General features: G+C 41.0%; 2 protein-coding genes across 3 annotated transcripts in view; one reads left to right on the top strand and one right to left on the bottom strand.

Annotated features, from left to right (window-relative positions):
* The window catches only part of LOC107155508 (peroxisomal membrane protein PEX14), a 212374-nt gene that overhangs the window by 52562 nt on the left and 137372 nt on the right, over positions 1-22440 (top strand). The window contains exon 1 of one of the 2 annotated variants that reach the window (XM_015501404.2): positions 22228-22333. The exons of the other annotated variant lie outside the window; for it this stretch is intronic. Coding sequence (XP_015356890.1) covers positions 22298-22333 — 36 coding nt within the window. The 5' untranslated portion in view covers positions 22228-22297. Of the gene's footprint in view, positions 1-22227; positions 22334-22440 lie in introns of those variants that run through there. 2 annotated transcript variants of the gene reach the window in all.
* On the bottom strand, positions 4963-15279 carry Dffa (DNA fragmentation factor subunit alpha). Its single transcript, XM_015501405.2, has 6 exons — positions 15053-15279; positions 13182-13343; positions 11774-11916; positions 6712-6901; positions 6382-6533; positions 4963-5534 (listed from the first exon to the last, which is right to left on the bottom strand). Exons 1-6 carry the CDS (start codon positions 15180-15182, stop codon positions 5322-5324), a joined length of 990 nt encoding a protein of 329 aa, XP_015356891.1. The 5' UTR covers positions 15183-15279; the 3' UTR covers positions 4963-5321.

Here is a 22440-nt window from a genome sequence, read left to right as displayed (position 1 = left end):
TTATAGTATCATAAAAAACATGAAAGTCTTTCATCTTATTAAAGTGGAGTAATTTGTCTAAATCAGAAATTTTATAAGAGTTGTTTCAAAATGTGAATTTATAAAAAGGGTTAACGGTTAAAAAAGAGAGAAAAAGATTCAAGATGTGGAAATATATTTTAATATAAAAGGTTAAAGGAAAAAGAAATGTTTCTAGATGAGATAATCTCTGTGTGGTAAAGTAAAAAGTTGTAAAATGCCATTTAAAAAGATTTTGAGGAAACTAGACTTACTTTAAAAGCTTGAGAAAGGAAGAAAGAAGAAAAAGATATTTGTACATGGCAGATTGAGACAAAGCTTCTCAATGGAGTTAAAAAAAAAAAAAGCCTTTGGTTGAAGGGCAGCCATGTAAACTAACATTAAAGCGATTTAAACAGAATCTAAGCCTCGTTTAAAAGAGTGAAGTTGTAGGTGGTGAAAAAGTACATTTAAAAGTACAGTATAGATGATAATTAAAAGGCTTTAAAAGGTTAAATTGAAGGTGGTCGAGATACCTTCATGGCGGAAAAAAGATTGCTTTATTGCATCATTCGAAGCCTAGTTAATCTTAAAGGCATTACTTAAAAAATGGGAAGATAATAGGATAAAAGATATTTAGATAAAGAAGATTAAAAATTTAAAGTGAAAAACTTTAAAGACAGAAGTATAGAAAGTTAAAAAGAAAAAAGATAAAGAAGATGTAGAAAGATAGAAAAGATGTAGGAAGACAAGAATTTTAAACCCACAAAATAGGAAAAAAAAAAAAAAGAGGAAAAAAGGCAACTAAGGGTAAATATACAAACCTTAGGAAAAAAACTAGAAGATAGAAATAAGATAGAAAATGGTTGAAAATGTCAAGTAAAGGTATTTCAGATAGAAAATGCAAGAAGCTAAGACAACTATTAGATACAGACATATACTTATTAAAGCAAAAAGAGGGAATTGGAAAGGGGTATATATCCCCCAAAGATAAACTTAAAATAACCCTTTTTACTCTAAACTTTTTAAATTTGGATTCATCAGGACTTAGTGCTGCGGAAAGGCATATGTATCCAAAAAATGTACATAAGCCTAAAGTACTTTGGAAAGATATTCTAACAGGACAATGGAAAGGTCCTGACCCAGTGATTGTCTGGAGTCGGGGGTCTGTTTGTGTTTTTCCACAGGGAGAACAGCAGCCCATTTGGATTCCAGAGAGATTAACTAAAACAATTTCTACAGATCGAAAAGAAGATGATTTGACTCAAATCCATAACAGCTGATATCCAGAACTCCAGCTTGGCCATTCTTACATCTGCGACAGTGATTAACCAGGATGCTTTTTTCAATAGCTATTTTATTATTGCATTTTTCCACATCATAAGGTTCTATTTTTATTTTTTGAGCTCATACAAACCTAGGTTAATGTTTTTCTGATCAGTTTTATTTTTTGACTGTGGAGTTTTTAAACATTGCAATGGAGATTTCACCTAGGTAAAGCTACAAGGCCTTTACTATTTTCTTATGTGTTGTACGTTTGTGTACACTCTTGTGTTTTGTGTTGTATGTCTGTATGTGCGTATGTCCATATTTCTTATATGAGGAGCGCTCATGAAAAAATGGATCCGAATTATTATTATTTTTTTTTATTCACGTGATTTAAATGGTTTAATTTAAATTAGGTAAACAGCTGTTAAGGATTGTTTTTAAAGGAGGTTAACAGATCTGTTTGTTTACTTTCACCTTTCCTTTTCATTATATTTAATAATTCTTTTCAGGATAATGTCTTTTTAGCATCATTGCCAGAATTCCTATCTTCATCCCAGTGCCGGTGAAGACAAAGATAAAACCAGACTACAGCTTCTATGATAGCTATCACAGTAAACTGTATAAACTGATGCATCAATGAATATAACTCAACAAGTAATGCTCAATCAAGGAGTTAACTTACTTTGGGAGGAAACGGATTTTGGGAGGAAATGGACATATTGATAGATTCCTCCGCTTTGAACTGCTTGCAGAACTTGCCTGGACTATGTAACTATCGTTTGGTGCAGCGAATTGTGGTAATGCTGGCATATCTTTGCTGATGGTGTCACCAGTGATGCAATTTTTATTTCCTTGCCAGCGCACCCCATGTTAATTGTGGTAGTGCTGGCATATCTTTGCTGATGGTGTCACCAGTGATGCAATTTTTCCCAAGGAGCCGTCAATTGGCTTGGTGTCGTGGCATTTCTGTATCCTCCTCCCTTCTGCTAGTGATGGTCTAAAATTTGGGGGCCAATGGCTGTATGCTGGACCGGTAGTCAGTGACGGGTATGATCCAATTGCAGTGGTATCAACCTAAGACAGGAGGCTGACGCCTAAAGGTCAGTTTTCCGATGACGGGTAAGAACCATATGTTGAATTGGACAACCTACCAGGCACGGTCCTTAAGCCACATTGCTTGTTGTTTAATTAATCAGAAGGGGGGAGATGCTGGGAGCCATTAGCCAAGTAGGTATGACAATTTCCTTGCCAGCGTACCCCATGTTGCAGTGACATTGAATGTAGGTGACCTTGCTCAAGGACCAGGGCGGATTAGGGTGTTCCCGGTTTAACATAATCGGGTTTAGGGCGTTCCCAGTTTAGGTTCCAGGTTTAAGGTTTAAGATTATTCCTGCTGGGAATAGGGCGTATCCTGCTGCCTAAGTTCCCCTTGAGTTCTCACGGGATTCAGACAGTATATTTTGGGAGACAGAAGCCCAGTGAAGGTGGATTTGGGCAGAGAACGTGAATTTGGGAGAGAACGTGGATTTGGGCAGAGAACGTGGATTTCCCCAGAACGTGTTTGTATACGGCTGGTGTGAGTTCGGGAATAAAGAGTTGCTGTTTGAATCTACAAGCTGTGTGGTGGCTCGTGATTTTGTGCCCAGCCAGACTGCGGCAGGGATGTGGCTCAGTAATTAAGTACCCCTGAGTTCAATTCCTAATACCAATAAATAAATAAATAAATACAACAAAATAAAAAGGGCTGAGATTGTAGATCAGTAGGAAAGCACCCTGGGTTCAATCCCCAGTAACAGAAAACAAAACAAAACAAAATCACAGTAATTCGATGTGGAAGTAAAGGCATCTAAGGACCCGGAGTGCTTTTGGTCACATTCAGAAGTGAAACACATGAAATTTTATTAAGTTATTTTCTTCTTGCATCTTATGAAATATTATTCTTGTGTTAAGATTAAAGCTTTGGGGGCTGGGGATGTGGCTCAAGCGGTAGCGTGCTCGCCTGGCATGCGTGTGGCCCGGGTTCAATCCTCAGCACCACATACAAACAAAGATGTTGTGTCCGCTGAAAACTAAAAAATAAATATTAAAAACAAAACAAAACAAAACAAAAAAACCAAGATTAATGCTTTAGCCTGGCGCAGTAGTGCACACCTGTAATCCCAGTGGCTTGGGAGGCTGAGGCAGGAGGATCCTGAGTTCAAAGCCAGCCTCAGCAAATGTGAGGTGCCAAGCAACTCAGTGAGACCCTGTCTCTAAATAAAATATAAAATAGGATTGGGGATGTGGCTCAGTGGTCAAGTACTCCTGAGTTCAATCCCTAGTACCCCACTTAATGCTATTGGTTTTCAGCTATGGCTTTTATTTAAAAAAAATTCAAGAAGATATTACAAAATAATTTATAAAAAGGGAAATATTGGGTTTGAGTGAGAACCGCTGAGGTACAGCATGAGGTAGAAGATGCCAAAGAGAGCCAGGCATGGTGGGGCAAGCCTGTGACCCCAGCACCTCGGAAGACTCAGGCAAGATCACAAGTTCGAGTCAACCTCAGTGAGATCTTATCTCAAAGTTTAAAAAAGGGATGGGGATATGGCTCTGTAGGTAAAGCACCCCTGGGTTCAATCCCTAGCATAAAAAATAAATTAAAAAGGGCTAAAGAGGTCTAAGCGCTCCCCTCAACATCCTAGGAGAAGGATATATTATTTTTTTAGTCACTGATGGACCTTTATTTTATTCATTCATTGATATATTGATATATGAGGTGCTGAGAATCGAAGCTAGTGCCTTACACATGCTAGGCAAATGGTCTGCCACTGAGCCACAACCCAGCCCATGAGACAATTCTATTTTACCTCACCTTCACCCCGTGACTTAATGTCACATTTCTTTGCTTAATAACCAGCCAACATGGGGATGGGGGTAGAGATGTGCTTAGCATTAGCAGGTGTGGGGTGCTGCAGAGATGTGCTTAGCATTAGCAGGTGTGGGGTGCTGCGTTCAATCCCAGGACCAAGAACAAAGACATAAGCAAAAACATGTGTAGTACATCTCTCAATGGCATTATGTTTTCCTGTAAGCATGGATTAAAAAGTCAAATATGGGCTGGAGCTATAGCACAGTGGCAGAGTGCTTTCCTAGCACACATGAGGTACTAGGTTCTATCCTCAGTACCACATAAAAATAAAATATTGTGTCCACCTAAAAAAACTAAAATATAAATATTTTTAAAAAATTTAAAAAGTCAAATATGTTCATGAAACTCATCCTCCTTTCCTAACAAGGAGACTGTACAGATTACAAACCTGCCGGATAAATCTGTACAGAAACAGGAGGAATATAAACTAGAATGTTCTGCTCTGCTCCCAGAGAGACTTGGAGCCATATTGCATGGAAATCACTTTAATGGCCTTTTATACCCCCTGCTGATAAAACATATTAGAAAACTGAAAAGAGTTTCATAATGGTAACATATATAATTTTACAATACTGAGTTAGATATTAGAAATGGTGAATTAGATTCTCTATGTCCCTATGGTCTGCATACTTAATATGTGCCTTTTAACAAAAAATTTGTTAATTTGAGAAATAAGTTTGTGGCCACAATGAATGCTCTGTTAGTCACCTTCTCTACTGTTATTTGTGTCTAAAATTCTGCAGTTCAATCTGTAGAACAAGGATAGTGAGTCCCAGACATGACAATTTCTTTTGACTGCCCTTAACGAGCACTTTATTTACTTACATTTTTGGGTGCTGGGGATAGAACCCAGGGCCTTGCATATGCCAAGCATGTGCTCAAGCACTGAGCAACGCCCCCGGCCCTGACAAATGAGATCATGAGCGCATGTACTCTGGAGGCAGGATCATTCAAAATACACAGAAGGGCAAATGTAGAGACCTGGCTTTTCTGAAGTGGGCGTAAGCTGGTGTCTCAGCCCGGCCAGGAGAGCATGATCAAAGGCAGAGGGCAGAGCAGGACACAGGCAATAAAAAGATCAGGCTGAAGGATTTCACTGATGACAAGCCAAGGCCGCAGGTTTCCTCCATGTTTCTGGCTGTAGCTATGTGGGGTCGTGCTTGGCTCTTTTAGGATTCTGTGGGTCTCCAGGCAGGGAATTCCTCCTTGCTGAAAGATTCCTGAGTGAGCACCAGCTCTGTACCTGCTGCAGGCGCAGGGTGAGCTCCTGATCACAGGCCCGCTGAACCGTTTCTGCCTTCTTTATGTCCCAGTTCAAGGCAGCAGCCAACACTCTGGTATCTTCCCTGGTCACCAACTGCAGCAAGAATAAGAACCACTGAGAACCACTCCTGTGCGCTTGTCTGTGCTTTTGTGATTTTCTTTAGGGGAGTAGATTAGGCAACATCAGCTCATGTTTAGGCTGAAAGGCCAGTTTTCTTTTTTCTTTTTTTTAATATTTATTTATTTATTTATTTTTAGTTTTTCGGCAGACACAACATCTTTGTTTGTATGTGGTGCTGAGGATCGAACCCGGGCCGCACGCATGCCAGGCAAGCGTGCTACCGCTTGAGCCACATCCCCAGCCCCCAAAGGCCAGTTTTCTTTCACAGTAAATCTTCAAGTGCTTTCTCTTACCATTCAATACCACCAGGAAATTGAGCCAAGCTCCTGTCAACAACTTCCTTCCCTTCTGTCTACAATAGAAGGGCACTTGGGACAGGGACAAGGACAGAGGATGAGGAGGAGCACCCACCCGGATGGGCTTCCTTTGTCCAGCTCCTTGTTGCCTGGCTTTAGATGGCTGACAACTCTGCCTTCTCATGTGCCATTTTACAGACCTCAGGACTGAACTGGCAGCCATCTCGGAAGCTCAAGCCCTGCTTTCTCTCCCTGTCAGCTTTAGTCATTTCATTACCAATCCAAGACCAGAGAATGGCCTTTGATGATCTGAGGACGTGCACATGTTTTCTCTTTAAAGCCATTCTCATTTGACTTAAATTAGGTGTTTGTAAATGCTTTGACATATGATAGGCAAACTGGCAGTTATGTTTTGAGGTCTGCAGAGGTGAAAAGAAACCCCAAACGTGCCCCTCCACGGTCGGTCATACTACTTCTCCAGGGCAGGTCATTTCCTGAGCTTAGTGTCCCTGGATCTCGCCCACCTCCAAATCCTGATTAGACAAGCTCAGCTCAGGTACAGGCTTCTCTTTCAGCACTGTGAGGATCTGGCCCCTAAGTGCAATTTCAGAGGTGATCTCTCTGCTGACGGCTGTGTCAACTGTATCCACGTCTTCACTGAGGGCAGCTTTGGACTCTGCAAAGCAGATGTGAGAGAGATGAGCACAATTGCAATCACACAGACAGCCCACCAGGTAGAGCAACTGGTTGGGCAAAAGATAAATGTCACTTGAAGTGTTCCTGGCTGCCTGCGCGTGGGTCCTTTCTTGAGGGAAGGCTCCTGAGTGCTCAGGGTAGCCCCAGCAAAGTCCTACCTTCCTGCTTTGACAAGATGCCACCCTCCTTTTCCAAGGCCTGCAGATAAAGCTCCAGGAGCTGCTTGGACTGACGGGCTTCCTCTCTCTGGTCAAGCACCTGCTGGAGTGTGTTCTGGAGCCCCTGGACAGTAGCACAGCTTTGGCAGAGTTCCTGAGCCAGGTCTGAACACGGAACGTTGATAAGCACCTAATGAACAAACACATCGAGAAATCGCAAACTACTTTCTTATTTATTTATTTATTTATTTATTTATTTTTGTGGTGCCAAGGATTGACCCCAGGGCCTTGTACATGTAAAGTAAGCATTCTACCTACTGAGCTATTCTACCAATTGAGCTATATCCCCAGCCCTAGCAAACTACTTTCTAAACCTGGTGTTCTCTCTCAAAATATATCTATCACAGAACCCATTTCATTTTCCCCAGAGTTCCTATCATGGCTGGCTGAGGGTCAAGAGGGGGCCTGTGATGTTTCCAGTACTCTCCCAGTGTGAAAACTGGGAAGGCGAGACTTTGGTGCCTCATTAAAAACAAAACCATGGGCTGGAGTTGTAGCTCAGTGACAAAGTGCTTGCCTAGCATATGTGAGGCTCTGGGTTCGATTCTCAGTACTGCATATAAATAAATAAAATAAGGTCCATCGACAACTATTAAAAAAAATATGATGCTGTTGTAAGCAAAAGTTCCTCTCTTTCACCTTAAATACTTAAATTCTTGTTTACTTTTTTAAAGCTTTAAGTTTTTTTTTCTTTTTTTTTTTTCAGAGGGAGGAGTTACTGGGGATGCTCAACCACTAAGCCACATCCCCACCCTTTTTATTTTGAGATGGGGTCTCACTAAGTACCTGAGAACCTAAACAGATACTTCTCAGAAGAAGATATGCAATCAATCACCAATTATATGAAAAAATGTTCATCATCTCCAGCAATTAGAGAAATGAAAATCAAAACTACTCTAATGAAATTTCTGATGAAATCTCACTCCTGTCAGAATGGCAGCTATTAAGAAGACAAACATCAGTAAGTGTTGGTGAGGATGTGGGGGAAAAGGCACACTCATACATTGCTGGTGGAACTGCAAATTGGTGCAGCCAATATGGAAAGCAGTGTGGAGATTCCTTGGAAAACTGGGAATAGAACCACCATTTGACCCAGCTATTCCACTCCTTGGTCTATACCCAAAGGACTTAAAAATAGCATACTACAGGGAGACAGCCACATCAATGTTTACAGCAGTATAATTCACAATAGCTAAACTGTGGAATCAACCTAGATGCTCCTCAGTAAATGAATAGATAAAAAAAAAAATGTGACATATATATACAATGGAATATTACTCAGCATTAAAAGAGAATAAAATCATGGCATTTGCAGGTAAATGGATGGAGTTGGAGAAGACAATGCTAAATGAAGTAAGCCAATCCCCCAAAAACAAATGTTGAATGTTTTCTCTGATATAAGGAGACTGATTCATAGTAGGGTAGGGAGGGGGGAGCATGGGAGGAAGAGATGAACTCTAGGTAGGGCAGAGGGGTGAGGGGGAAGGGAGGAGGCAGGGGGTTAGCAAGGATGATGGAATGTGATGGACATCATTATCCAAAGTACATGTATGAAGACATGTAAAAAGAAGGTGGTTCTTTTTTTTTTTTTTGTATATACAGCACTAGATTAAAAGTAATCTTTACAAGAAAAAGACCAGAGCTGGGGTGAGAGCTCAGTTGGTAGAGTATTGCCTTGCATGCACAAGGCCCTGGGTTTAAGCCTCAGCACCACATACACACACACAAAAAAAGAAAGAAAGAAAGAAAGAAAAAGACCAAACTGCTAACATTTGGGTAGTGGCTCTAAAGTCAGCTGTGTGTCAGCCCTCATGTGGATGGAGCTCAATAAAAACACTCCGATCAAAAGCCTGCATTTCTTGAGTACTAGATTGGGAAGGGCCTCTCTGAGGAAAAGACTTTAGTTTTAAATTTTATGTTGCATCAATTATTGAACAGGTAATATTAATATATTCACAAGATTCAGAATTCAAGAGGTATAAACCTTACAAGAGAGGTACTAGCATAATCCCATTTTACAGATGTGGAAAATGAGGCAAGAGAGGGAAAGTGACTTCCCCAAAATCAGTCTTATTCTAAGACTCTCACCATGTGTAAATGATTTCTATGCTCTTTCCTTTCCTTTCACCTGTCCTTAAGGCCCTCAGTGCCCTTGGCCTCAAGTTTTTCCTTTATCTGTGGGTGTCCAGCCTCATAAGCTCTCTTTGAGTGTCCTAAGTTTCCCTCAGGGTTCAGGCTCTGACCAGCAACTCACAAGGTGATGTTTCTATTCAGGTAAGGCCTATGGTGCTCCCCATTCAAAGGATCCATTGCAACACGCTAGTCTGTTGAGGTGGGAAGGAAGGTCATGATCACTTTCTTTTTTTTTTCTTTTCTTTTTTGGTACCAGGGATTGAACCCAGGGGTGCTTAACCACTGAGCCACATCCCCAGCCCTTTTTTAAATTTTTTTATTTTGAGACAGGATCTTGCTAAATTGCTTAAGGCCTTTGCTAAGTTGCTGAGGTTGGCTTTGAACTTGCAATCCTCCTGCCTCAGCCTCCCTAGTTGCTGAGATTACAGGTGTGTGCCACCACGTCTGGCTCTTTTCTTTCCTTTTTATTGCAGTACTGGGGATCAAACCCAGGGCTTCACATGTGCTAAGCAAGTGTCAGCCCATTTTTCATTGCTGAGGCTAGTTTTGAACTTGGATCTTCCAATCTCATTCTCCAGAGTAGTTAGGATTACAGGTGTGCCTGTTCTGTTTCTTAAAAAAAATAGATAAGGAAGGCTCCTGACTTCCCTCTGCTTGGAACATTGGCTCCAAACTTCCTATGCAGGATCCATCTTGTCCTGTAGCTTTTAGTTTAATTGTCACCTCTTGGGAACCTGCCAATATTTATCAAATGCATGTACCCTTTAATTTAGCAGTTACACCTGTAAATTTATTTTACGGATAAGTGACTGTGTAAAATGACCTTGGTGTGCACTCTTGCAGTACTGTCTGGAATAGCAAGACAGATGGCAATCCAAATGTCCAAGTTTGGGAGGGTTTTTTTCCTTTCTTTTTGTACTAGGATTAGAACCCAGGGGGAACTTTACCACTGAATTACATCTCCAGTCCTTTTTGTGTTTTATTTTGAGACAGGGTCTTGCTAAATTGCTGAGGCCTTGAACTCGAGATCCCCCTGCCTCAGCCTCTCAAGTTGCTGGGATTATAGACATGCAGTACTATACCTGGTTTGTGAGTCCTTTTTGTTCAACATACTGAAATATAATTCATATGCCATTTGATTCATTCATTCAGTGGGTTTTAGTATAAAATACAATAGGTTTAGTATGCCCATAGTGTTATGTAACCACCAGTACAATCAATTTTAGAATGTTTTCACCACAGGCTTGGAGTATAGCTCAGTAGTAGAGCATGTGCTTAGCATGTGTGAGACCATGAGTTCAATCCCCAGCACTAAATAAAAACATACATACACATATGCATTTTTTTACCACCCTGAAAAGAAACCCATTAGCAATTACTTCATATTCTTCCTTAGTGCCCCAGCCCAACACTAAACTACTCTCCTTCTCTATGGATCTGCATATTCTGGCCATTTCATATAAATGTAATCATGAATTATGTGCACTTTGTGACTGGCTTCTTTCACTCTGTGTAATGTTTTCAAGGCTCATCCTATTTTATTTATTTTTTGGTGGTGCTGGGGATTGAACCCAGGGCCTTGTGCATGTGAGGCAAGCACTCTACCATGTAAACCATATCCCTAGTCCCAAGGATCATCCTATTTTAACGTGCACTAATATTCCATTTTTTATGGCCAAATAAGATTCTGCAGTATAGACTTCCTATATTTTGTTTATTCATTCATCAATTGATGGACATTTGAGTAATTTTCACTTTTTGGCTATCTGTAGAACTATGTTTCTATACCTCTTGGATTTTGAAACATATGAATATATTCATATCCTTTATTCCCAAATAAATATGTAAATTTTAAAATGACCAAAAAGTCACTTCCATACCAATTCAGTACCATACTCCCAGTGCTCAGAGCCAGGTGAAGCCCAGGAGAGAGATTCAATCAATAGTTTTTAAATGAAAACATACTTTTTTCCTGAAACCCAACTTCACTGGAGAGGAATGCAAGAAATCAGGCTACTGCCACATAGTCAAAAAGACAGCTGGAATTTGAGTCCAGCTACTCCAACTCTACATTCCTTAGCAGCACATCCCTAACCTCCAATGTCCACCTAGACAGATGTAGGGTGGAGCCGGGGCATCTGTATTTTAAAAAAAAATCCACAGGTGACTTTGATGCATGGTGAGGACTGAATAAGGGCTACTCAGCTGGCATAGTGGCGCAGGCCGGTAATTCCAGCTATTTGGCAGGCTGAAGCAGGAGGATTGCAAGTTTGAGGTCAGCCTGGGCAACTTATGAGACAGTGTCTCAAAATGAAAATTTTAAAAAAAGGTCTGGGGATGTAGTTCAGTGGTAGAGTGCTTGCCTAGCTTGTGTGAGGTGCTGGATTTAATCCCCAGTACTGTTGAAAAACACCCTCACCTCAAAAAAACCTACTGTAGGTGATCATCATAAAATGAAGACTCTGGGCTGGGGATGTGGCTCAAGTGGTAACGCGCTCACCTGGCATGCGAGGGGCGCTGGGTTCCATCCTCAGCACCACATAAAATAAAATAAAGATGTTGTGTTCACCGAAAACTGAAAAATAAATATTAAAAAATTCTCTCTCTCTCTTCTCTCTTTAAAAAAAATGAAGACTCTTAGTTATAATGTAAAAATTATTTAAAAATTAGGAAAATGATTGGGGTACAGTGCTTGCCTAGCATGCACAAAGTCCTAGGTTCAATTCCAGGACTTCAAAAAATAAAAAATGAAAAAATAATAGTTAAGAATTAAGAAATAATGAAATTATTATGGGAAGAGGCCTAGAAGCTAAGAAGGGGCTGGGGACTACAGAGGCTGGGTGAGCGCTGGGTTTAATCAAGGGCTTACTTGAAGGTCTTCCTCTGACAGCAGGATGATGCTGGACAGATCTTGTTTCAGTTGCCTGGCCACATTCTTCCACCTCAGTCCTGCCCCACTGTCTGTTTCGTCGATATCAACGGACTCTTGGGAAATCCAAGCTGTACCTCCATCTGATATTTAGGAGAAAATGCTGTCAGAGTCACTTCAAGTACCGTTTTCACCTCCTCGGTTAGCACAGACCTCTGGAGGATGTGTGTGTCCCTCCCACTGACCACTAAGGACAGTTTCAATGAGGAAGAAAGAACCTGCTCTTAAGGATTCTCAGGAAAGTAAAAAATCTCTATCTAGGATCTTAAATTTTTTTCTTCAATTTATTTTTGTGTAAAACTGCTCTGTATTCCTCTATGGAAAAGACACCTAACCCCAACATGTAGTCATGTATGGTCCCAGGATCCTACCACACCTCCCTTTTTTTGCTTTTATATAGGAAAACACTCATTCTCACCAGTGCTTCTCCCATATGTGGGCTGGTTCCATCCTTAAAGAGCAAGCCATTGCTTGCTGCCCCTTGGGCACAAGTACAATAGTGGCTGGAGAGCCATTGCTAAAGGCTGATTTCCCCAATTTAGTAGCAATGACTTTTCTGAATATATTTCTTTAATTCTTTGATCCTTGACTGCTAATAGTATTTACCTTTTATTTATGTTTTGGGGTACTTCACAACTGAGCTACGTCCCCAGTCCTTTTTTATTTTGTTTTATTTGGAGACAGGGTCTCACAAAGTTGCTGAGGCTGTCCCTTAACTTGTGATCCTCCTGCCTCAACCTCTCAAGTTCCTGGGATTCTCTGTTAGTTGCCTTTGCATCTCAAGTGATGATGATGACAGTGATAGGTAACATTTACTGAGCCCTTACCATGTGTCAGGTAGGATCTAAATGCATTTGACAATGTCTGGTTGTCAAAGCTGTGGCAGGGGACATTGAGTGATAAGAGGCAAGGAAGTTGCTAAACATTCTACTATGCACACAACAGCCTCTCCACAACAGAGGATTCTCTGGCTTAAAATGTCAATGGTATTATTGAGAAGCCTTGGTTTGGTACTATATTATCCATATGTTGATCCTAGGAGACAGGCACTGAAATTATCATGACAGTAAGTATCACCTCGCTAGTAAATGGCAGAGCCTTTTTACTAGCCTCACTAGTAAACAGATCAGACCCAGGCAGCCTGATCCAGTCTGGTGTACTGTGAATGAGTTGAGAACTACACCACACTCCTCTTTAATCCCAGGACTTGGCACCTGTCTGGCGCACAGAAGGTGCTCAGGTAAACATTTGCTGGATAAATGCTTAAACAGCAAAATGGCAATCAGATGCCTGTGCAGTGAAATCAATTACGATGACAATGATGTCATACACAGCCAGTGTTCCTCACCTGAATTGCTGTATGTCCACTTCTCATTACTGGCCAATGCCACAAACTTTGTGTTGGAAGGCAGACAGAGGAAGTAATCATCATCATCCACTATGGTACCATCCTCCGCTAGGACCAGAGTGACTGGTGTCAGGGACTTGTCAATGGCCAGAATGTCACAGGCTAAGAAGAATAAAATATTTGGCAATTGAAAAATATCCATAAGGAAATTATATCCAGTACTCTCAATATGGATGGCCCCCCAAGCTGAGCAGAATTCCTGTAGACAATAGTAACTACAATAACAATTATAAATATCAACACTAAAGTAACCCTTACCATGTGCTTGATATTATTTTAAGTGCTTTTCATAATCAGTAGTAATCAGGTACTGTTGTTATTTCCATTTTACAGATAATCCATGTCACCCAAGGTTTGGAGAGGTTAAGTAACTTGTCCAAGATCACAGAATAAGTGGCAGAACTGGGATTTAAGCCCAGTATGGCTTCTGAAAATGTGTTTCCCCATCCAGGAGACATTGAGTCTGTCCTTGAATGAACAACCGACCAATACAAGTCTGGTTTGATTCCTTATGCATATGTGTTCTTTCATTTATTCATTCAGTGGTCATCTAAATTTTCCTGTGTGTGGGTTTGATCCCTAGGATTGCAAAAAAAATAAAATTCTCCTGTGTGTCAAATGTCTCCAAAAAAAAAGAATACTTTTTGTTCTTTGTAGTATCTTCCTTTATAGGTATTCTAGCTTAAAGAAAAAATATAAAAGGCAGAAGCTTGTTTCAGGAGCTTTTCATTTTTATCATCACTGAGCAAGATCCTTTCTCCAGGGCCAGTCTGCCCCATCCTGCTAAGTGATGGCAATTCCTCAAATACCAAGATTGGACTAAACAGAAAAAGCTGAGACTATAAATATCCTTTGGCAATGCTATCTATCAACCAAGATAGAACAGCAAACCTGCATAGGTCCAGAGAACAGAAGTCTCAGCCAAGGCTATCCATCCAGTCCATGTAAGTTGAACTAAAATCATGGAACTTAATGCCAGGAAGAAATATGTAAATGCTTATGTAGAAAAAAATCCATGTCACCAAAGCACTTATAGTGCTTGGGGTATTCCTGAGTCTCACATCTTCTATAAGACATTTGCTGGAGCTTTGTGACTCAGAGGAAGCAGTGTACACCTTCAGGCAGGCTGACTGCATGTCTGGGATTGGCTCACACGCTAAACCTGCAGAACTTCTTTGGATACATAATTTGTTGCTAGGGGCTACTAACACTTGTAATTCATTTGAATGTATTGTGTCATTTGAGAATCCCAGAATCTTTTGTATCAGAGCTGGAAATACACCCACTTCGCTGATGAGAAAACTAAGGGTCCAGATATGATTAAGTGCAAGTTCAAGCAGTCTGGGGCTGGACTCAGAACTTCCATCAGCTCATGATCATTGCCTGGACCCTACAGGAGTTGTCATTTGCAGCTTCCTCTTTGTGGCACAGGTACCAGTAGCAGCTGACGATGGAAACCCCCTCCACTCCACGGTGGGCTCAGCTGGGGGTCCCAGCACCACCTTAGTGAGCCAGATTGGCAAGAATGCACTAGACTCCTTGAGGTCCAAAATCTGTTTTAGGCGACACCTAAGTGGAGTCGGTCTTCCTTTACATATTGCTTCCAGTCCATTCCGCGCCCCCCCCATTACGTCTCACATGAGATAAATGCCTGAAACTTGTCAATCTCTATACCTTGGGGCATTTCTGTCCCAGGGCTTCCCAGAGCCGCGAGAATACTCGGCACTTTGCCCGACCGTCCTTGCCTCCACCGGACATCCTCACCCGTGGCGCTCTCCCCGTCCCCGCCCCGGTCCCAGTCCCGGGCCAACCCTTGCTCCTCAGCTCCTCGAGGCAGGAGGCCGCCACGCCATGCTGTTCGCGGCTCTGATTGCGGCGCAGCAGACATGGCTTTAGAAGCCGGATTTCGTCGGGTCCCGGAGCACCACCGGTCACCTCCATCCTCTTCCAGGTGGAACTTGACTCTGGGAAGTCTTGGGAAACCGTGTAGGGCGCTCCTTTTACTCCCACCGCTTCCCGTGGTCTGTCGGGAGATGTAGTTCTCGCAGAAGCAAATCACGCGTGAGACCAAGGCACGCCGGGAGATGTAGTTCTAGTTGTAGTCAGTCACATGCAGTCCCAGAGCATGCTGGGATCTGTAGTGTCTGTGTGTAAAGACGGGGTTGTGGGGCGGAGGATGAGGAGGGGACGGGGAGAGGGAAGGGGAGGGGGAGAAGGAGAAAGAGGAGAAGGAAAGACGTTTGGCGGTACTGCAGAATGGAACTCCGGGTCTCATGCACATTAAGCATATGTCCTACCACTGACTAATCCCCAGACCAGTTTTTTTTTTAATTTTTTATTTGTTTTAATTAGTTATACATGACGGTAGAATGCACTTATATACTTTGATATGTCATACATAGACAGGATATAATGTCTCATTTTTCTGAGTATACATATCATAGAATCATATTGGTCATACAGTCCCCAGACCAGTTTTTAGTGTTTTCTTTAGGAGTTGCAATTGAATGTTTACAAGTGAGTTCAACGGGGATTTATTTTGCATTATGAAACACACACACACACACACACATATACTTCCTTGAAATTTAGATGGTCCTTACATGCATATATAGATGCATAATGTTAATACTTAAATAAATCTGTCATTCGATTCCCTGCTACACCTGTGCAAATCAGATTGGACCTGCTGAACAAATGCTTAAATACATAAATAGGCTGTTAAAAAAAAAAAGTACAAGAGGTCACTATTCTGGACTAAGCTCCTGCACCAGGCTGCAATAGACCTGACTAAAAATCTAAATGGAGAGCTGAGAGTGTAGCTCAGTAGTTCAGCCTAGTATGTGCAAGCCCCTGGATTCAGTCCCCAGCACTACCAAACTGAAACTAAACTGTTAATCTCAATTTCCCAGAAATCAGGATTACAAAGATAACAGCCAAATTTCTCAAACAGGTCAGTTTTAACTGGAATGATGGTGAAGTTCCCTCTTCCTTAATTCTTGTACTGAAAGGAAACTTGAAGTAATGTTGACCAATCAGTTATTTTCTTATTGTTCTCTCTCTCCGTCCTTGTTTTTACAAGGAAAGTAAATTTGAAATGACCAATCTGCTATTTTGTTGTTGTTTCTGCTTATAAAACTAACCTCTTATGCTGTGCTCATTGGAGCACTGATTCTCTTTTATGGAATGAAGAGTTGCCTGATTTTAGAACTAAAAATAAATCAAAATTGAAATTAAGAAAAATTGTTCTTTGGCAAGACTAAACATTAAGAAGTATGCCAGCTGGAAAAAATGATTTCATCATCTTTTATGACAGATAAGAATGCACCCTCTTTTAAACCCAAAGTAAAGGTATCTTTCAAGAATCACAGTGCATTGATAACAAGTGTAGTCTCTGGGGATTATAATGGTGATTCACAAATGGATGTCCTTCTAACATATTTTCCCCAGAAACATGCCAACAATGAATTACGAGCTGTTATCTTCTGAGGACAAAATCAAACAATATAACCATACTTAATAGGACTTTTCAAGATCAGCCACTAATTATGGACTTCAATGGTGATTTAATTCATGATACATTTGGTATCACAAATGGATCCAGCCAGCCACAGATACTATTTTTTTAAAACACTTTTTTTCTTAGTTGTAGTTGGACAGTAGTTGGACGCAATGCCTTTATTTTATTTATTTTTATGTGGTGCTGAGGATTGAACCCAGTGCCTTGCACGTGTTAGACGAGTACTTTACCACTGAGCCACAGCTCCAAGCCAAAGATACTATTAGGAGGAAATTTATTATGGCATTCTGCTTTGACCACTAATAAGAATATGTGAATTCCACATTCTCATTCATTTATTGATCTGACTGAAGATTTTGCAGCAGATTGATTCCTGACAACATTGTCTGACTGTAGTACCTTCTAGTTTGAGATATGGGAAAATTGGGGTGGAAAGTTCTCTGTCCACAAAAACCTCAAAATATAGTGGTGGATGGACAGTCAGCATTTGCAGACTTTGATGTAGATGGACAAAGGATGACTTACTTCCAGGCTGTGAAGATAAAACTGCCAAAATATCATCATCTCCTTACTGAAATCTGGAATAAAGCAGTGGGTTCCAGTCCTACAGGATTTCAGCAATAAGGACACACTCTGGGCCTTTGTGCCATTTGTGCATGAAGGATGACTGACTGAAATACTGTTAGAGTCTGTAAACAAGTCAAAATAACACCTGGCATTTTGCCAGGGGAATGTTAGAGTTCGTAAACAAGTCTGGATGGTGCCTGGCAAAATGCCAGAGGGAGTGGTTTGAGAAGTAACAAAAGCGAGCCATTAAGTGTGGAGATTCCTTATTGGTTGACTGATGTATCTAGTTTATGCTAATTAGATAAGCTGTGTGGAATGTATAAATACTGCTCCTGTCCTGCAATAAAGGGCTCCTACTCCTGCTGTATCAACGTACACAAGTTATTCGTCACCCCCCGGTTATTTTGCTGCAGCCGGACTGCGGCAAAATACCATTTCCAGTTTTCCTTCATATTGGAGACTATAACATGGATGGCTATCCAGACACTCCTGCCACACTAAAGACATACATACATCTGGAAGCAAACAACAGAACTTTTCACTAGAGAATGACCCTGGTAATAATGTGAGCTGTAAGGAGGCATATCCAATGTTTAAATCTTACTGGACTAATGGACCTAAATCAAATCAGAGATGTCATGGTGTGGGGACAAGTGCATGGAGTACTGCATATGTGACATACCTTAAGGGCGCCTGAGTGGCAAACCACTCCCCTTGTGCTAGGTGCATGAGCAGCAAATTGCTTACCCTTTAGACACATCCCTGGGTGTGAGGCCACGTGTTGTGGTCCCAGCGCTTGCTCCATGTCCACTCCTCAATTGGTCGCAGCAAGGACAGTTGGCCAAAAATTGTATTGGTGACTGCCTATAATCTGCTTAGCTACTACCTGAGTACATGGTAACTACACAATAAAATCAGACCTGTTTTTGGCTTGGTCTCTGAAGGTCTTGATTCATGAATCTGCAGCCACTCTCCTCTACCCTGTTCCATAGACCTCCTCACTGGAGGAGAGAGAGCCCACATACCATGATTGCCACCTTTTTGACATTTAGGAAGATGGGATCTTGGATACTGTAATTTCCTTGGATACCAAGGAAAGTCTACACAAAGAATGATTTTGCCATCTATACATTAAAAAATGACTTTGAAGCAGATGTGTATTTTGTAAAAGTGTGTGTTCCTAGTGGTCTGTGTTCTAATGACTGTCTTCATAAAATAACACCTTTTGGGGCTGGGGATGTGGCTCAAGCGGTAGCGTGCTTGCCTGACATGCGTGCGGCCCGGGTTCGCTCCTCAGCACCACATACAAACAAAGATGTTGTGTCCACTAAAAAATAAATATTAATTAAAAAAAAAAATAAAAAAAAAAAATAACACCTTTTGGAGTGAATCAACCTGAGCCATATATGGTGTATACAGCTGTAGATGCCAATGGATAACTGAAAAATGTCTCAGCTGGACAACTTGGCCAATCAGCACATTTAGCTCCCCAACTACCATACAATGTACTTGGCTCAGATCGTAGTGAAAACTTTCCTGACCATCTTTATGTTGGAATTCCTTGTCCTTCTAGAGAGACATCTGTACAAAAACAAGAGTGGACTACAATCATTCCAAATTCCCAGCTAATTGTCATTCCATACCTTCACAGTGTCTTGTGAAGCTGGGGTGTCAAACTATGTTATACCAAGTAACATCCTTCTACTTACTGCTATAGATCTCATGGATGTCTGTGTTTCCATCTTGGCAATAATTGGCATTTTGCTTAGGCAATAAAAGAAAGCAGATGATAGAGAAAATGATCAAGAGGCCCATAGGTTTCAAGCAATGCTCTGTGACTTGGCTTTGATATTATATAAAGGAGCGATCATTCATTCGATTAGTTGAAATACTAAATTTTGGCTTATTGGATAAAATAGGGGATTTTGAATATTATTTATAAATTATGCATCTCTTGGCAATTATTGGAAAATATTAAAATAAATATAGTTTAAAAAAGACTAAACATTAAGATCTGAAGTAACAATTTAACTACTCCAATTTGCTGTGGTTAGCTAAGCTGAAATTAAACTTTCATTCCCAGCCTCCTCCAAAACAAACAAACAAAGATTTGAAGTAAATCAGAAAAGGGAAAATGCGAACAATGGCACTGTTTGAAATTGCTCAGATGTTCCTGACAACAACTCCTCCTTCTTGTTGTTGTTGTTCTTCTTTTTTTTGAACTGGGAATTGAACTGAGGAGAACTTTTTAAAAATGTTTAATTTGTTATGTATGACAACAGAATGCATTACTATTCATATTACACATATAGAGCACAATTTTTCATATCTCTGGTTGTACACAAAGTAGAGTCACATCCTTTGTGTCTTCATACATGTACACAGGGTAATGATTACCATCTCATTCCATGTCTTTCCCCCCCATGCCCCCTCCCTTCCCCTCCCTCTCCTATTCCTCTTTGCCCTATCTAGAGTTCATTTAATCCCCCTCAGCATATTATGATATTATGAATCAGCATCCTTAAATCAGAGAAATCTTTCAGCATTTGGTTTTTTGGAATTGGCTAAATTCACTTAGCATTATCTTCTCCAGCTCCATCCATTTACCATGATTTCATTCTCTTTTAATGCTGAGTAATATTCTATTGTGTTTATATATCACAGTTTCTTCATCCATTCATCTACCGAAGGGCATCTAGGTTGGTTCTACAGTTTAGCTATTGTGAATTGTGCTGCTGTAAACATTGATGTGGCTGTCTCCCTGTAGTATGCTCTTTTTAAGTCCTTTGGGTATAGACCAAGGAGTGGGATAGCTGGGTCAAAATGGTGGTTCTATTCCCAGTTTTCCAAGGAATCTCCACACTGCTTTCCATATTGGCTGCACCAATTTGCAGTTCCACCAGCAATGTATGAGTGTGCCTTTTCCCCCATATCCTCACCAACACTTACTGATGTTTGTATTCTTAATAGCTGCCATTCTGACAGGAGGGAGATGAAATCTTAGAGTAGTTTTGATTTGCATTTCTCTAATTGCTGGAGATGATGAACATTTTTTCATATAATTCTTGATTGTATATCTTCTTCTGAGAAGTGTCTGATCAGGTCCTTGGCCCATTTATTGTTTAGTTTATTTGGGTTTTTTTTTTGGTGTTAATATTTTTTGAGTTCTTTATATATTCTAATGTCAAGAATATACAAAGAACTCAGAGATTAGTGCTGTATCTGGTGTGCATGTGATAAGAATTTGTTCCCAATTAGTAGGCTCTCTATTCACCTCACTGATTGTTTCTTTTGCTGAGAAGCTTTTTAGTTTGAATCCACCCAGGGGCACTTTTTTCTACTGAGCTACACTCCATGCTCTTTTTACTTTTAAGACAGGATCTCATTAAGTTTGCCCAAGTAGGCCTGAGTTGCTCTCCTGCCTTAGCTTTCTGAGTTGCTGGGATTAAGGGCATATGGTATCACCACCAGCTTTTTTTTTTTTTTGAAATGGAGATCTCACTATGTTGCTCCTGGACCCAAGAGATCCTCCTGCTTCAACCTCCAAAGTAGCTGGGAATATAGGTGTGTTTGTTCTAATAGTATGCTTCCAGAAGTTTGTAATTTTCTTCCAGAAAAACTAATATTTAGCTGGGAGCAGTGGTGCACAACTGTAATCCCAGCTATGCAGGATGATCACACATTCTAGGCCAGCCTCAGCAACTTAGTGAGACCTTCATCAATTTGGCAAGACCCTGTGTCATTAAAAAAAAAAAAAAAGACTAGTGATGTAGTGCAGGTGTAAAGCACCCCCAGGTTCAATCCCTAGTTCAAAATAAATAAGTAAATAGATAGTAATTTAAACAGTCCCCAAATATCCTTGCTTAGAGGGTGATATTTTATGTGAAATAGAAATAATTGCCCATATTCATTCAGGGCCAGTCTCTTTCATATTTTGTTTTTGAAAACATGGGTGTGCATATCAGATATTTGGTAAAGAGGAATTGTTAGTGTAGCCCATTTGAGAACTACAATTTGGTCAAAACACAGTTATGATAGGAGTTGAATAATGATGGTAACATATGCATCCTTGTTCATATAATTTCATCTTTAGCTTAAAAATCTCAACCATTATAAAGTAATGATAGTTCAGAGACACCTCCCCATGAAGCATCCTCTTTTGTGTTCTGGCAATAGACCTGCATAGAGTTATCAAAGTTCTTTGGGCTGGGGTTGTGGCTCAGCGGTAGAGCGCTCGCTTACGCACATGCAAGGACATGAGTTCCATCCACAGCACCACATAAAAATAAATAAATAAAATAAAGCTATTGTATCCAACTACGACTGGAAAATAGATATTAAAAAAAAAAAACTTTTCAAAATTCTATCTCCAACAATGCTGTAATTGTGTGCGTGTTATGTTTGTCCTGGGCTTGGGACCTGGATCTTTTTTTTTTTTAAACAGTTTAGAGATTTTTTTTTAACATTTATTTTTTTTTAGTTATCGGCGGACACAACATCTTTGTATGTGGTGCTGAGGATCGAACCCGGGCCGCACGCATGCCAGGCGAGTGCGCTACCGCTTGAGCCACATCCCCAGCCCAGGCACCTGGATCTTGGATCCTTTAATTTCCAGCTCTTGCCAAAGTTCCTGACAAATAATAGACAATGAATAGTACTGTACTGAGCTGTTAAAAAATAATTTATATGTTTCTTCACATTCATTAATTTACTAAATGCTTATTGGTGACGGCAGAGATTTGATTCAAGAAATAATAATGCACATGCAACAACGAAAAAAGAATCAGGCCTGTAAACAGAGCTCCTTGGAACTGCGCGAGGTGTCGCACGCCGGCTCCGCCCTTTGCCCCGAGCCCGCCCCCATCGACAGGCTCAGTTACTGCTACTTTAGTCTGGGCCGGAGCTTGCGAGCGAGGGCGTTTGGGAGAAACCTCGCCCAGCGGCGATAGATTAGTCAGGCCTTACAAAGATGGCGTCCTCGGAGCAGGCAGAGCAGCCGAGCCAGGTAAGAGGGGAGTGGGACTGCCCCGCCACGGCGGCGGGGACCCCGGCCGAAGGGGCGCTGGGCGCACGGCCGGGAGCCGGGGGAACCCCGAGTCTCCTGAGCCGCGG

This window comes from Marmota marmota, unplaced genomic scaffold, assembly GCF_001458135.2.
Source record: "Marmota marmota marmota unplaced genomic scaffold, marMar, whole genome shotgun sequence".
Lineage (NCBI taxonomy): Eukaryota > Metazoa > Chordata > Mammalia > Rodentia > Sciuridae > Marmota > Marmota marmota.
The sequence above is the reverse complement of the archived record's forward strand: the minus strand, read 5'-3'. Positions and strand labels throughout refer to the sequence as shown.

What these genes read in the sequence shown, in the direction of transcription:
- Dffa (XM_015501405.2), bottom strand. Translation starts at nt 15,182, where the DNA reads ATGGAGGTGACCGGTGGTGCTCCGGGACCCGACGAAATCCGGCTTCTA. An exon ending in GTGGACATACAGCAATTCAG is followed by an intron (nt 11,917 to 13,181) that starts GTGAGGAACACT and finishes CCTAAATATCAG; the next exon opens with ATGGAGGTACAGCTTGGATT. An exon ending in TGTCAGAGGAAGACCTTCAA is followed by an intron (nt 6,902 to 11,773) that starts GTAAGCCCTTGA and finishes TTTGTTCATTAG; the next exon opens with GTGCTTATCAACGTTCCGTG.